This window comes from Apodemus sylvaticus, chromosome 7 (genome assembly GCF_947179515.1).
Source record: "Apodemus sylvaticus chromosome 7, mApoSyl1.1, whole genome shotgun sequence".
Taxonomy (NCBI): domain Eukaryota; kingdom Metazoa; phylum Chordata; class Mammalia; order Rodentia; family Muridae; genus Apodemus; species Apodemus sylvaticus.
The window spans coordinates 15673943-15688514 of NC_067478.1; the positions used below are offsets into that span (position 1 = coordinate 15673943).

Here is a 14572-nt window from a genome sequence, read left to right on the forward strand (position 1 = left end):
ATGACCTAATAACCCTTGAGATTGGGTAGACACTGGGGCCAGTAAGTAAGCCCTTACCTCCCAGAATTCCTCATGCCTAAGACCGTAGGATGGTGATTTTGGAGTTACAGATGCTTCAAAGACCAGGAAATAACAAACCCTCTTTATTATTCCCACATCAGATAATTTAAGGTCCTCCCTGAGAAAGCAACCCAGGTGAGTTCACCAAAGCCCGTCTTGAGTTGAAGCGAGTCTCCTTAGTGATTTTTTACGGTATTGTTAGCAGTATTACTCCCCCAGAAGAAACATACATGACTCCATATTATCAAGCAGGTCTGCATCGGCTGGGGAAGACAGAATGAAATCTTTTTGGTCTAAGTGGAAAGCACAGGTAGTCACAGTAGGTATCAACATACAGCACAGAACTGTTGTGCAACCCCAGCGCAAGGAGGACCATTGTGCCCATGAGCAAGCTCACTCCCTATAGTGGTTGGCCCTGAGTGGATGCCACCACTACATCCAAGTTAAGATGAAGGCTCTTTGTCAACAAGAATCGGAAAAGCATCAGCCCTTCAGTGCTCAGCTGGGGATAGTTCTTAGCTGAAACACACCACCCTTGTGGTACATTTTTAAGAGTCCAGAGAATTCCCATCAACATCATCCAGGTGGACATTGGAGAAGGTGATCTCCACTCTCACTCCAAGCACTGCACTGAGCATCGGTCACTACCCAAAAACTGCTCCCACAGCCTCTTCCCTCCCCCACTGCCTTCCATAGGCTCCTCCCCAATAGGACAGAGGAAGCAAAGGCAAGAGGGTGGCCAGAGGCTTTGCAGGGTGACGTTTATTTGCCAGGTTCAGCAGGCACACAGTTAGCCCACCAACCTTCACATACCAGAGCAGACCCACGGGCATGCAGGGGTAAGGGCAGGACCACCGTGGAGCGCCAAGCAAGGGCAAGGACCAGCGTGGCTGCCTGTTCAGGCTGTGGCAGGGTCTGACCAAGAGCACCCGCCAAGAGCATCCCTCAGGGAGCTGGGGAATTTTATGCTATTTCCTCATCCCAGCCAGAGCTACTTGACGTGGCTGAGCGATACCTCAGCCTCTGGTGGTATCAACAGAGGGAAAGCCTCTCCGTGTTGCTCAACTAAGAGCAAAAAAACCTGCCGTTGCGAAAAGCGAGCTCCCAGAGCAGCCTATGAGGTACTGCCATGCCTCCCTGGGAGGAAGAGGAGCATGGCCTGAGCCTGCATGAGGTGGTTATGGCAAAGGTCTCTTCCTTGGCAATGGCATCTAGGAAGACCATGGGAGGACACCAGCCCTCCCTATCCAGCTCAAAGGAAGGACCCAGAGAGGCTGGGGGCACTGGTGCTGGTCTCGTACTCTGTTCTCCTAGGTGTCACCGCTGCATCTGACATGTTTCTCTCTTCCTTTAGAGTTTCATAAGGATCGGGATACAGAGCAACCCACTACAGGACTCAGGAGGCTATGAAACAACACAAAGATCTTCAGAGGGAAGATCGCCGCCCCAACCCAGGCAGAAAGATGGATGCTTCTACCCACTCTCTTTCCCACTTCTGAGGATCCCCACAGCTAACATGCAGTGCCTGCCCCCAGCCATGTGACCAGACTTAACTTAAAGCACACTGCCCCAGATTTCCGCATCCTCTCTTGCAGCCAGCGTCTACTCCTAGAGCAGCAGCCCAAACACCACAGGTACACACCTTCGTGTGCAGGAGCCTAACACTGCTGACAGGGCCTCGCTGGAGGACCAGCTCTCAGGGCAAGGCCACCCATTTTGGGCCTGGGAAAGTATGAGGTTTGCAGGGCCTGCCTGGGGAAATGATGAGGCAGGGAGGGAAGGAGAGCAAAGACCCCCTGAGTGTCCCTTAGAGCAGCATCCCACAAGGAACAGAAACTGGTGAAGCTAGCAAAAGACGGAAAGCCACAAGGAATCCATGCAGGGGCTGGGGCTGGCCCTGCCTCTGGCCTGCCCACCACTCACATACATCCACACAGGAGACGAGACTGCTCTCCCATGGCTCCCAGGCATGCCCCACTGGGATGAGGGAGCTAGGGCATCATGCCAGTGACTCTATATACAGTGAGAAGCCCCTCATCCAAACTCCCACCCTCCTTCCCATCCCTCAAAACCCCCAACAGGCTCCCCATTCAGCTTGTCTCCACCCTCTGAGACTCCTGGGCACCGCCAGTAGCCTCTTCTCCTTTACTAGAGGGTGGAGCCTGGCCTGTGGCACCCTCTAGGGCTGTGCTGTCCGGCTGGGCCACAGCCGGCTCCGGGGTAGCTGCTGCCTTTGCAGCTGGCATGGCACTGCTTTGAGTGGCAGGCACTGTGCTCTCTTCTGTGGCTGGCGTGGCTCTGCCATCAGTAGCTGGCGTCGCACTCCTGTCGGTAGCTGGAGTGACACTCCCGTCAGTGGCTGGGGTGATGCTCCCATCTGTGGCTGGGGTGACGCTGCCATCCGTGGCTGGAGTGGCACTGCCATCTGTGGCTGGGGTAGCACTACGATCTGCAGAGGCGATGTCATCGCTCTTGGCAGCACACCCAGCACCACCCTCGGTGGCTACAGTAGCACTGGCCCCAGAGGCTGAGGCAGCTCCACCTGCAGCTGCAGCGATGGCCCCACCAGCAGCCCCGGGAGTGGCAGCATCTGAAGCCGACTGGGCTGTCGCTGTCCCAGACTGCTCTGGTGCCCGGAGCCGCTTCATGAGAGTGGTCACTCGGACAGCCTTCTGCAAGGAGGACGATGAAGAAAGGATCGTGGTGAGGTCTACTAGATCCACTCCTTCCAAACGGCTAAACCCGGCCCCTTCTGTAGTACCCCAGCTGCCTCTGGCTACCCAGCTATTCAGTACTTCAGCTTCTGGTAGCCACAGCAGCTGCAGCCGCCTATGATGGCCTGGGAAAACTTTGTGTTCAGCTGAAGAGGTGCAGTAGCAGCAGGGAACTGTGGGATGCAAGAGGAAGCACTTGGAATTGGGCCAAGAAGAAAGCGAGCCAAAGCCTACCTTCCACTTGGCTCTGGCAAAGTTCTTCTCAATCTGGGCACAGACGCCATCCTTGATGTTCTTATCAGAAGCTGCATTGCCAGAAATCCTAGAAAGGAGACAAGTATGTCTGATCGGAATGGTCTGTGCCTTCGTGGGGACTGCACAGCCCTTCCCTGTGTGATCTAGGGCCACCAGGCAGAGCGTCTGGTTTGGCCAGAGCTCTAGAAAGCTTTCCCTTACTCTCAAGGATACGGGTAAGGGAAGTAAGACATTCAGAATGCAGCAGGAATGTCTTCGGGTGTAAGACATTCAGAATGCAGCAGGAATTTGCCCACTCCTCCCCTAGGGCCCTGCTCACCATTCATGGGAGATGGCCTCTTCTGCGGTGATCCGCTGGTCCTGCTCCACCTCCATCAGCCTTGTGACCAGGTCTTTGGCTAGGGACAAAGCCAGGGATGGGCTAGGCAAGGGTGCCCCATCTCATTGTCTAGATGTGACGGATGGGCCGGGGAGCAGGAGTAGAATCCAGCAGAAGCTGAGGGCAGCGCCTCCCTAGACTCTGCCCACGCGCTGGGTGTCCCCTCACCTGCTTGGGAAATATCGTCCCAGTACGGAGAGTCAAACTCATAGTCACCAGCCAGGATCTTGCGGAAGAGATTCTTATCATGGTTCTCATAGTCATCTTCTTCTACCTCCTCATAGAAGGGCGGGTTGCCTGAAAGCCTACATGGGGTAGGGTCACCTAGGAGGGCCACAGACATAATTGTCCAGCCCACCTGGTGCAAGCCCAACTGTGTGCCCGTCCACTCACAGGATATACATGATGACACCAATGGCCCAGCAGTCCACAGGGCGGCCATACCGTTGCCGTCCTACCACTTCCGGTGCTAAAAAAAAACAAAGTGGTCATCTGCTGGTCAGTATCAAGCATGACCATACATAGCAGCATCTATACCCACTTCTTGGAACAGAGACTTCTCCCCTACCCCAAAGTCTCCCCCGAAGGCTGCCCCTCCAACCATCCCGTCCCATCCCTCCTTGCCCAGATACTCCGGGGTTCCACAGGGCTCCTTGATAAGGCCGTTCTCTAGCTTAGCCAGGTGAAAGTCGCTGATGACGATCTTTGAGTTCTTCAGCCTGTTGTAGTACACTAGGTTTTCCAGCTGTTCAGGAGAGAATGGTAGAAAGGTGGGCAGAAGCTGGACCAGAGCCCAGGGTGGCACTCGTGCCATCCCCAGCCCACTGTCAAGTGATCTGGTCCCTCTGGCTCTGGCCTTACCTTGAGGTTCCTGTGCACAATCTTGAGCGAGTGCAAGTAGGCCACAGCCTCCAGGACCTGCCGCACCACGTTGCTCGTGTCTCGCTCCGAGTAGTAGCCCTGGTCCAGGATCCAGTCAAACACCTCCCTCCCCGTGGCCCTGAGGGACACCAGCCCCTGAGCCCGGCGTGGGCAGGGTCGAGGGGAGGACAGGAGCATTTGGGAGGCCTAATTTGTACCAGGCACTTGGCTGGGCAGGGCCCAGGGCCTTGGGACCCAAAGGATTGCAAAAAATAGGTTTCTTTAGCCATAAAAGGAGGAAAAAGAAAACACCCTAGGGACTGGGGAATCCCGGAACCCCAGAATGGTACTCACAGCTCCAGAAAGATGAAGTATTCCTTGCGGGTCACAAACACATCTACCAGCTGTAGGATGTTGGGGTGCTTCACCCTGATGGCAATGGGAGGAGTCAGTAGTCAGGGTTGGTTGTACCCAAGAGAAGCTTTGGTTCCCACACTGAGTAGCTATTATAGACTAACGTGTGCTTCCTGAGGTACCCTGCCCTTCAAGCTGTCCCTGGCTGTCTCCTACCCCACTGTTCCCTCAGCCCTCACACTCACATCTTGAGGATTCCAATCTCGTTCTTGGCGGCCTTCCGCACCTTGCGGCCATCACGCTTCTGGAATTTCTTGCAGGTGTGCAGCTTGCCTGTTGTCTTGTCCTTGGCCCGGAAGATTTCACAGAACTCCTCACTGAAGCCAGCAGGCACACCAGGCCTTAGGACAGTGTACACTCCAGCCCCTCTTTCCAACCCCAATCTATTCACCCATCATTGTGCAACAGCCCAACACTCACGTCTTGATGACTTGTCCCAAATCATATCTGTCAGTCACTTCCGATGGCTGGTTATAGTTCTTCTTGTCACCCAAAGTCACACACCCAAACGGCATTGCTAGGCTCTAAGACGCAAACAGGATGGGGTCTGGCTCAGCTATACCATTTTCTTACTCCTCCCCCAACACTGAAATTGCTTTTGGGAAACCCCCAACTCACCTCAGGGCAACGAAGGGCAAGGTAGGCAAATACAGACCTACCCTGCTTTTTTGGGCCATACATGCAGCCGTTCAGCCAGGTTGCCTGAACTACAACAGTCCCCACCAAGCAAAAATGTACTAAGTTTGACATATTAAGAAATAGTACTTTCAGCCAGGCAGTAGTGGCACATGCCTTTAATCCCAGCACTTGGGAGGGAGAGGCAGGCGGATTTCTGAATTCAGGGCCAGCCTGGTCTACAGAGTGAGTTCCAGGACAGCCAGGGCTACACAGAGAAACCCTGTCTCAAAAAAGAAAAGAAAAGAAAAGGAAAGGAAAGGAAAGGAAAGAAAGAAAGAAAGAAAGAAAGAAAGAAAGAAAGAAAGAAAGAAAGAAAGAAAGAAAGAAAGAAAGAAAGAAGAAAGAGTGCTTTCATTATATATACTTGAAAAGACTTTTAGGACTTTTTGTTTATTTATTTAGTTTTGATTTTTGAGACAGGGTGTCACTATTTAACCCTAGATGCCTTGGACCCAAGATGTACATCAAGCTGGTCTAAAACTTGCTGAAATCCTCCTGCCTCCACCTCTCCAATAATGGGATTAAACCATCAGTCTCTGTAAGGTCAGCCAGGTGGCTCACCAGGTAAGGCACTGACTTCTGAACTTAAGTCTGATTCCTGGAACCCACATGATGGAAAGAGACCCAACTCCCAGAAATTGTCCTCTGATCTCCATGCACATACTATTCTGCGCCCCCCCATTCAATCAATCAATCAATCAATCAATCAATCAATCAATGTCATTTTAAAAACCACACAGCTTTTTAAGGTCTTTAATGTGGTGACTCACATTATCATATTTTTTTATTTTTCATTTTTTGTTTTTTTTGGATTTGGTTTTTTTCGAGACAGGGTTTCTCTGTATAGCCCTGGCTGTCCTGGAACTCACTCTGTAGACCAGGCTGACCTCGAACTCAGAAATCCGCCTGCCTCTGCCTCCCAAGTGCTGGGATTACAGGCGTGCGCCTGGCTCACATTATCATTCTAGCACTCAGGGAGCTGATGCAAGAGGATTGCCATGGGTCTGACTGAGGCCAGCCTGGGCTACAGTGGGAACACTATTTCAAAAACAATAAATAAATAAAATCTTTACATTGCAGCTAGTCCATGAACATAAATTTAAGTTTATTCCAGGAATTTCTTTGAAATTACCTCATTTTACCCTTCCTGCTCTCTGTCTTGCTCTAATCAAATTTATGACCACTTATTCTTTAGTGATTGTTACATGTGTGCACACATGTGCACATATTCCTGATTATATAATGATAACCTGCTAGGTCCATACCGAGTTACTTGTATGCATGTTTTCAGCGCTGACCACTTGGTACTGGAGTCACCTGGTGTGCTCTTCCCTGGGGAGGACTGTTTCTCCCACTTGAAGTCTTCCTTACCTGCCTGTGGGTCTTTTTCTAGGGCTGAGACCTTACAAGCTCTCCCCCATACTAGTAATTCATCTCAGATAGTCTAGAGATTCCAAATGTTGGAGAAGCTATGGACAAAATGAAATCTGTTTGAAGAGGCCAACTACCCTTTTAAAAAGCTAGGAGCCAGGTGTGGCACACACCTGAAATCCTAGAACTTAGGAGGTGGCAGCATGAGGAGTTCAAGGAAGCCCCAGCTACTTGATGAGTTCAAGGCTAGTACAGGCTACATGAGACTTTGTCTTAAAGGAAGAGACAGGATAGGGAGAGTTTTGTCAAACAAACATACTCTGTGTACTTCTTTTATTTTTTAAGATTATTTTTGTTTGGTTGGTTTGTTGGTTTTTTGAGACAGGGTTTCACTATGTATCAGCCTTGGCTGTCCTGGAACTAGCTCTGTAAACCAGACTGGCCTCTGACTCAGAGAGATCAGCCTACCTCTGCCTTCTGAGTGGGGAGATTAAAGGCATATGTCACCACCTCCCAACTAAAATTATTTATATAGTTGTTTGGCCTGCATGTATACCTATGTATATGCGTGCCTAGTATCTATGGAGGCCAGAAGACCGGGTTGGATCCCCTGGAACTGGAGTTGTAGAGTTATGAGCTGTTGTTTTAGTGCTGGGGACTGAACCCAGGCCCTCTGGAGGAGCAGCCGATGCTTTTAACCACTGCACAATTTCTCAAGGCCACCGTATGTACTTTAAATATTTGCTCCATAGAAGTGCATGCATTTGAGCCAAGTGTCCCCCAGGAGTTCCAGGCCGACTGGGCAACATAGAGAGATCCCATCAAAGAGAGGGCGGGAGAGAGAGAGGCAGGCATACATTTATGCCTCAGGACACTTGGGTAAGAATGCTCATAATTGTCATATCCATAATTGCTAAAAGCTGGAATGAGCCCAAATATCTACCCTCAGCAGGATGCTGTGGCACAGTCATATAATAGAATGCTGTGCTCAAAGGAAATGAGAGAGCTACGGCTCTACTCAGCCAACAGTGTATCTTGCAAAAAAGCAGTGTTGATAGAAACAGGAAAGAACGCATATAGTGTAAGTCTTTTGATACAGAGCTCAAAACAGGCAGAATGCACCATACTGCTGGGGACTCAAGCACAGAAGTAACACTGTTCAGAAAAGCAGAAGATAAGTTCAAAGATTCACATAATAGTTTCTACAGGACAGGATAGGGTGACTGAGTTAGGACACATGGGGGCTTCTGGAAGACCCATTTCTAAACCTGAATGGTAGTTATAAAGGAACATACTTTATATCTTTTTAAAATATTATTTTTATGTTATGTGTATTGGTATTTTGCCTGCATGCATGTCTGTGTGAGGGTGTCAGATCCTGGAGTTTCAAACAGTTATGAGCTGCCACATAGGTGCTGGGAACTGTACCCACCTCCTCTGGAAGAGCCATTTCCCCCACTACCTTTATATCTTGCTAAAGATGTATATGCAGGCTGGGCCACAGTGGCACAACTTTAATCCCAGCATTTGGGAGACAGAGACAGGTGGATCTCTGAGTTCAAGGCCAGTCTGATCTACAGAGCATGTTCCAGGACAGCCAGAGCTACACGGAGAAACCCTGTCTCAAAACCAACCAACCAAACAAACAGACCTGCAGGGATATGGAGAGATGACTCAGCACTTAAGAGACCTTGCTGCACAATTATGAGGACTAGAGTTTGAATCTCAGCACCCATATAAGAAGCCACATATCCTGCGCCCATGCCTGAAACCCCAGCTGCAGGGGTGGGCAGGGAGACGACAGGGCTTGTTACTTCTAGTTTAGCCAAGAAAATGAAAGCCACAGGTTCAGGGAGAGGTCTGTCTCAAAGAAATCGGAGGCGAGTGGCAAAGAACACTGATGCTTTTCTCCTGGTTTCTGAGTATCCACAAGCATGAGGGCTCACACACACACATACACACACACACACACACACACACACACACACACACACACACGCATGCATGTACACACCCACAGAAAATGAATAAATACTTTTCAAAATTAGAATGTTATATATTTATTTGTGGTGTGTGAATGTATTTTCTAGAACATTAAAGGAGATATGAGTTTTCTTTAGGGCAAAGAATTGAAAGTGTTAATTCATATCTTTTGTTTATTTTCTGAGACAGGGTCTCTCGTAGCTCAAACTGGCCTCAAACTCACTATATAACTGAGGCTTGCCTTGGTCTCTGAGTCTCCCTGCCTCTGAGTGCTGGAATTATAGGCATGTGCTGTTCTCAGATGCTGCCTTAGAATTTTTATTACAATTAGTTTGGTGGATTTATTAAACATTGAATTCAGACATGTTGTATGTGGTATGCCTAGAGGGACACGTTTCTTATAGGGAAAAGCAGCATTAGGATTGGGGCTGGGAGCAGAAGGCTTTGCCGGGAGGCATGCAGGGGTGGGTGACCATCCAGAGTAAGCCAAGCCTGCCTAGCACTCAAGTGTGGTTACTGCTGGCTCAGTGGGCTCTGGGAACTCTGCACCTGGAGCACAGGGCCCTGCCCCGACTCTGTCCTTCACAGATCAAGCCTCAATTGTAATGCCAAATGGCTGGTCCCAGCATCCAAAGGGACAGGTACCCAAAGTCCTGGTTCAGAGACAGATGGCTGCATCTGCCTTTACAGATCTCACCCCAGAGGCTGCTTCCCTAAAGTCTGCTTTGTGCCAGCCAGTGGTTATAGCAAGCTCTATACTGAAGCCACGCTGAAACTGCTCTGCCTCTGTCACCTCTGCCACCTCTACCTTCAAAAGTGCTTGAAGTGGAAAGAACTGGGCCGGGGACCTTGAGCACCTAAATATTCCTCTATCTGAAGGCACCTATAGTGTCAGTTCTCCTTAAGGAGGGCTCTGTGAGTCCTCTGTGAGGACTATCCTCTGGACAGTCCTGGATGCCAACCACTTCCTCCCAGGCAGAAGCCAGCTACACTATCCCCAGGGATCACAACCCTCCCTGGAGGCCCCCCTCAAATGTGTCCTCAGCATCGGGGATCAAATTCCATAACTCCTTTGCTTGAGCTTGGGGAATACACACATTTCATCCGTGAGATGGAGTCAGCGCTTAAGCCATCTAGCAAAGTACAACAGAGGCAGACGAGAGAGGCTTTGAAGATGTCGGCTGTGTGTCTTTGTCCCTGTGACCAAAATCCCTGCTCCTGCATCTCATTGAGCAGAGGCACAGCCGACCACCACTGCTAGCACCATAACATCTGGAGGGAGAGGCCTGCATCAGTCCTCATGTACCCTAAGGACATTTTTATCGGGGTGGGGTGGGGTGGGGTGAGAGAAGATTACCCTCCCAGGCTAGAATTTGAGTGCATTCACCGAGCAGGAGGATGGTACCTCGGCTTGCCGGTTTCCCAGGAGGACCAGGCAGGGACCATTCATTCCTAGTTCTGCTGCTTTGTTATACTGTTCCCTCGGATGCAAATACCCTTCCCCCAAAGCTTCCCGTGGTAATTCTATCTGTCACCACAGAGTTATTTATAACATGAAAAAGGAATCAGTGACTACCTAAATGTCCGACAACAGGTGATTCGCCAGCTTAAGTATGTCTACTCCATGGGAGGAAGTGTAGGCATGGAGGAAGGACTCCACCCGCCTGGGTTGCTCTGTGGAACAGCCTCTACGCCAGCAAGGATTTTGACACCATAAGGTTGTCTATGTAACAAGTTGTCTTAAACAATCCTGAGGCTCCAAGGCCAGATGCAAATGGCCCTTTTTTCTGAGACACCTTCTCCTGGCTCTGCTTCCCTTCCCAGTCCAACAGCTCTCGCCTCTGCCAGTGTGGTGTAGGTGGGAGGTTTTGTGTATGCTTGTCTCTGATCCTGGTGCCAGCTTTTGGCTATACATGTGCATTCATGCCAAGGGGTATGGGCTGGTGTTAGGGTCTTCTCTACCAAGGAAACCCCACGGTGCTGACAGCCTACAGCCATGTCCTATAGGTCTTAATAATGAAACAGGGACAGATCTACTTTGCCACCACTTCCCTCTATCTTGGCTGCCCAGATGTCATCCAATTACTATTCCTCCTCAACAGTCTACTTGAATTCACTTATATACCTAGATGGTATATATCCTCATGACCCAAATTTAACACCCAACAAAAGTTTTCTTTCCAACACTACAGAATCCGGTCAGCTCCACGTTAGCCCAGGTGTGGCTCAGGAGCCCCGTGGCAGCTGCTTTTCTAGAGACAGAATTCCTTTCCTTCTCTGCAAAGGAAATAAGCCTTATTCCCAGGCTACCCAAAGGCTGCACGAGTCTCCACTCTGGCAGACCCTGGAAGCTCTCAGGCTCACACTCCTGAACCTTGTCTATTGGGCTCAGTGATTCAGGTCTCAGGCAACCTTGAGGAAGCTTTTGTCTATTTCGTGCCCTAGTAGTAAAGGGTCCCTAGGAATTCTATTGGATTTTCAAGCAAGTCTGAGCCAGAGGAAACCCAAACAAAATGGAGGCCAAAAGACCCCATTTCAGGGTTTTTTCCACTAGGGTCAGCCTGTTTCAGGTCTCACCTTTCATATCCAGAAATGAAGTTTCCTACTGCCCTGGCATCTGGCATGTGGGGCTCTAGAGCTTGCAATAAATCTAGAGAGGCCAGGAAGGGCCCAGGAGGCCTCCCGCCGACTCCTGACTGAAGGCAACACCTCCCAATTTAGTGGCAGCTGTGAACACCAGCCTGAAGGCACCCTCTTCTCTTCCTCCCCTCTTCTCCTCCCTCAGCTATTAGTACTGAGTTTTCTACTGCAAACGGACATGCCCCAGCCCAAATCCTGTCTAGCTCACAGCCACAAGCCTGGGGGAGGTAGCGGCAGCGACGGCCTTCCAGTGTATGTGGTAACAGACAGTCACGCTTCAACCCTGCTGTCCAATTGCCTTAAACCGGATATTGTACGGTCCTGGGTGGGCAACGAACTGAGCCACCATCAACAGTTCCTGGTGCTGACTCTTTTCTACCTATGTGGGGAGTGTGGAGGAGCCCCTGCTAAGCCCCAGCCTCACAGTCTTAGAAGTGAGCATGCAGTCCACTGCTATTCCCAGAATAGTCAGCTCTCCACATGCAAAGCCGAGAGCCAACTGTCACTGGCCTTAGAACCTGGGGTCCCAATCTTTGAAGCCACTGGAGGCCCTGCCTCCCTTTGGTTGGAGGAAGGCATCTGCAGAGGAAGGCACCGGAGTAAAAGGTTGCTATGGTGATGGAAGTTTTAAAACAAGGGGGAGGAGTAAGGAGGGGTAGATATTAGCAAAGGTCTCTCTTCCCAAACTGACATTTTGGCCTGGCTCCTTCCCTGTGGGTTCTGTGACCCTGGTCCCCATAAAGGAAGAGGAGGTGGGGACATTAGAGACTTTAGTAAATAAAGGTGTGGAGACACAGAGACAAGGAAGAATCTGTTGGAAGAAGAAAAGGAGGCGGCAGAGCAAAAGGGACACAGCCACAAGGGAGAAGCAGGCAGAAGATTCTGAAGAAGATTCAGAATGCCCAGGAGCAACCGAAACCCTCCAAGGCCGCTTGCGCGGATCCCCTGGGCCAGAAGCTACCCTTGGAATTTGGTTTTCAAGACTCTTCAGTACCCTCCCCCCCCCAGACATACAGTGTACTTAGCACAGGAGACCCAGTAAAAAGAGGTCAACTTCTAGGAGCCTCTTGGTGGGCTCCTCAGCAGTCCTCAGCCTCTCCCCCTGTCCTGATAGCAGCTTAGGTCCAAAAGTTGAAAAGAGGAGCATTGCAGGATAGAAACGATGCCCAAGACACCTGCCTAATTCCCTTTAGAAGCCTTCTCGCCGGGCAGTGGTGGTGCACGCTTGTAATCCCAGCACTCTGGGAGGCAGAGGCAGGCGGATTTCTGCGTTCGAGGCCAGCCTGGTCTACAGAGTGAGTTCCAGGACAGCCAGGGCTACACAGAGAAACCCTGTTTCGGAAAAAAAAAAAACCAAAAAAAAAAAAAAAATGCAAGAAGCCTTCTCAACTGTCCCAGCCTTACCCAAGCTCCCCACCAATCTCCACCTCAATCAGTTCAACTCTCCAGGCCTTGGGTTCCCAGAGCCCTTCTCCATCCCATCCTCAGTCGGGGGCAGATCTCAGGATGGCCAAAGGCAGCAGCCAAAACTGCACCACAAGCAAGCCATAAACAGGATGACAAAGGCACACCAATATCCCCCAGGTCTCAGTTTCCCTGAACAGAGATCTTCCCTTCAGACTGCCACCAGCCTGCTAATTGGTAGCCACCAGGGAATGAAGACATAGAGAAGGATCTTAGCAGATAAAGTATAAAGCCAGGGTAGGGCACCTGGGGCTCCACAGGGGATTAAAAGGGAGACCCCGTCCCACCCTGGCTCTGAAGGAAATGGAGACACCAATTTCCAAGTTAGGAAACGAAGGCCCTGAAGTCACTGAATCTGCCAGTAATCAACTCAGAGGGGGGGTAGCCAGCCTACTCTGGCAAAGGTGGTCCTGCCCCCCCCCCAAAGCCTGAGTCTGTGTTTGGAGGCTGGTGTGCAAAAGACCCACTAGAGTCGTATAGACCAGGTAGGAGCTTTTGGTGAGGAAAAGGGGGCCCTGTTCTCTAGGAAGGAACCTGCTAGAGCAGGTTTGGAGTCGGGGAGCCCTTCATAGGTTTGGGGCTCAAGAGCCCAGGGTCTTCTGTCAAGCAACACAAGCTGAAAAAGACAGAGGCTAATGCTTTAATGGTCCCCCGCTACTCCAGGCAGAATCCCTGTTCTTCACCATGGTACCACTCTGACCCCCTTCCCCAGTGCTGCTGGCTCGCCCCCGCTGGCACAGCAACACACATGCGGGAGGCACACGTGTGAGCACCAAGCCCCGCACCTCCCAGCAGAAACATGTGCGCCCCGCACCCCCACCTCGCACGTGTGTCAGCGCACTGCCCCCCACCCCCGACAAAAGACCCTCGGAGGGCTCGGAAGCCTGAACTTAGCTTGGGGGCAATAGTCCACTCTGGCTTAGAACCTCCTCCCCCAGCCCCGCAGCAGCCCCGCCCAGCCCCCTCCGGATTGTCGCCCATAAAGAACTCTCCGTTGTCATGGAAATTAGTGACTGCCAAACCGGAGGGAGGGGGCCCCCAGGGGCAGTTGGGGAGGGGATGAAGACCGCTCTGAGAGCGAGGATGGACCGCTCAGCCCTTGGCCCTTTACCCCTATAAGGGGCACCACGAATCTTCGAGGGTTTATGCTTTTTTTTTTTTTTTCAATTCGGAGCTGCAGAGGCTTTCTCTGGGACCCTCCCAAGCCGTCAGAGGTAATGGGGAACTTTAGCCCAACCCCGCACGCCACCCCACCTCGCATCTGCAGAAACCGTGCGCTGTGCCCCTGCTTGGGACCCCAAGAGTCCTCGCGGCGATCTCACGCATCCTGCGCGGGGATTCTCTAACCAGGGAAACAATCTCCCAAGGCCCCCCAACGTGCATCCAGGAGGCGCCCTCCCCACGGCCCAGCCCTCCCTGCTCCGCACCTGCAACGCTGGTCGGTCACAGGCAAGAAGCGTTAACCCGCTCAGCAGGGCTCCGGGGGCGGCCGGCAGAATCCGCTCCGGGCACGCGGGGCAGACGCGGCGCCAGCTGCAGCCGCTTCGACTCCAGAACCTCCAGCATCGCCAGTCGCTCTCTGGCAGCGGATTCGCACCCCGGGCCGGGGGCGGGCTGGGGGCGGGGCCTCTTCGCCCGGCCCGCCCCCACCCTGGCAGACCCGGAGACTGGAATCCCACTAGAGGGAGGGCGCATGCAGGTTGGCGGCGAACACCTGCTAGGCTCACTTAGGCCCTCAGACTCAAAACCCAGC

The 14572-nt window shown here is 51.6% G+C and overlaps 1 protein-coding gene across 1 annotated transcript; it reads right to left on the reverse strand.

The window, feature by feature from the left end:
- Window positions 1-144: 144 nt before the first annotated feature.
- On the reverse strand, window positions 145-14370 carry Camkv (CaM kinase like vesicle associated). The gene is made up of 11 exons (XM_052187323.1): window positions 14247-14370; window positions 5104-5207; window positions 4869-5000; window positions 4624-4698; window positions 4270-4408; window positions 4033-4153; window positions 3802-3877; window positions 3577-3713; window positions 3349-3427; window positions 3009-3096; window positions 145-2732 (listed from the first exon to the last, which is right to left on the reverse strand). The coding sequence occupies exons 2-11, from the start codon at window positions 5196-5198 to the stop codon at window positions 2151-2153; spliced, it is 1524 nt and encodes a 507-aa protein (XP_052043283.1). The 5' UTR covers window positions 5199-5207; window positions 14247-14370; the 3' UTR covers window positions 145-2150.
- Between the last annotated feature and the right edge of the window lie 202 nt (window positions 14371-14572).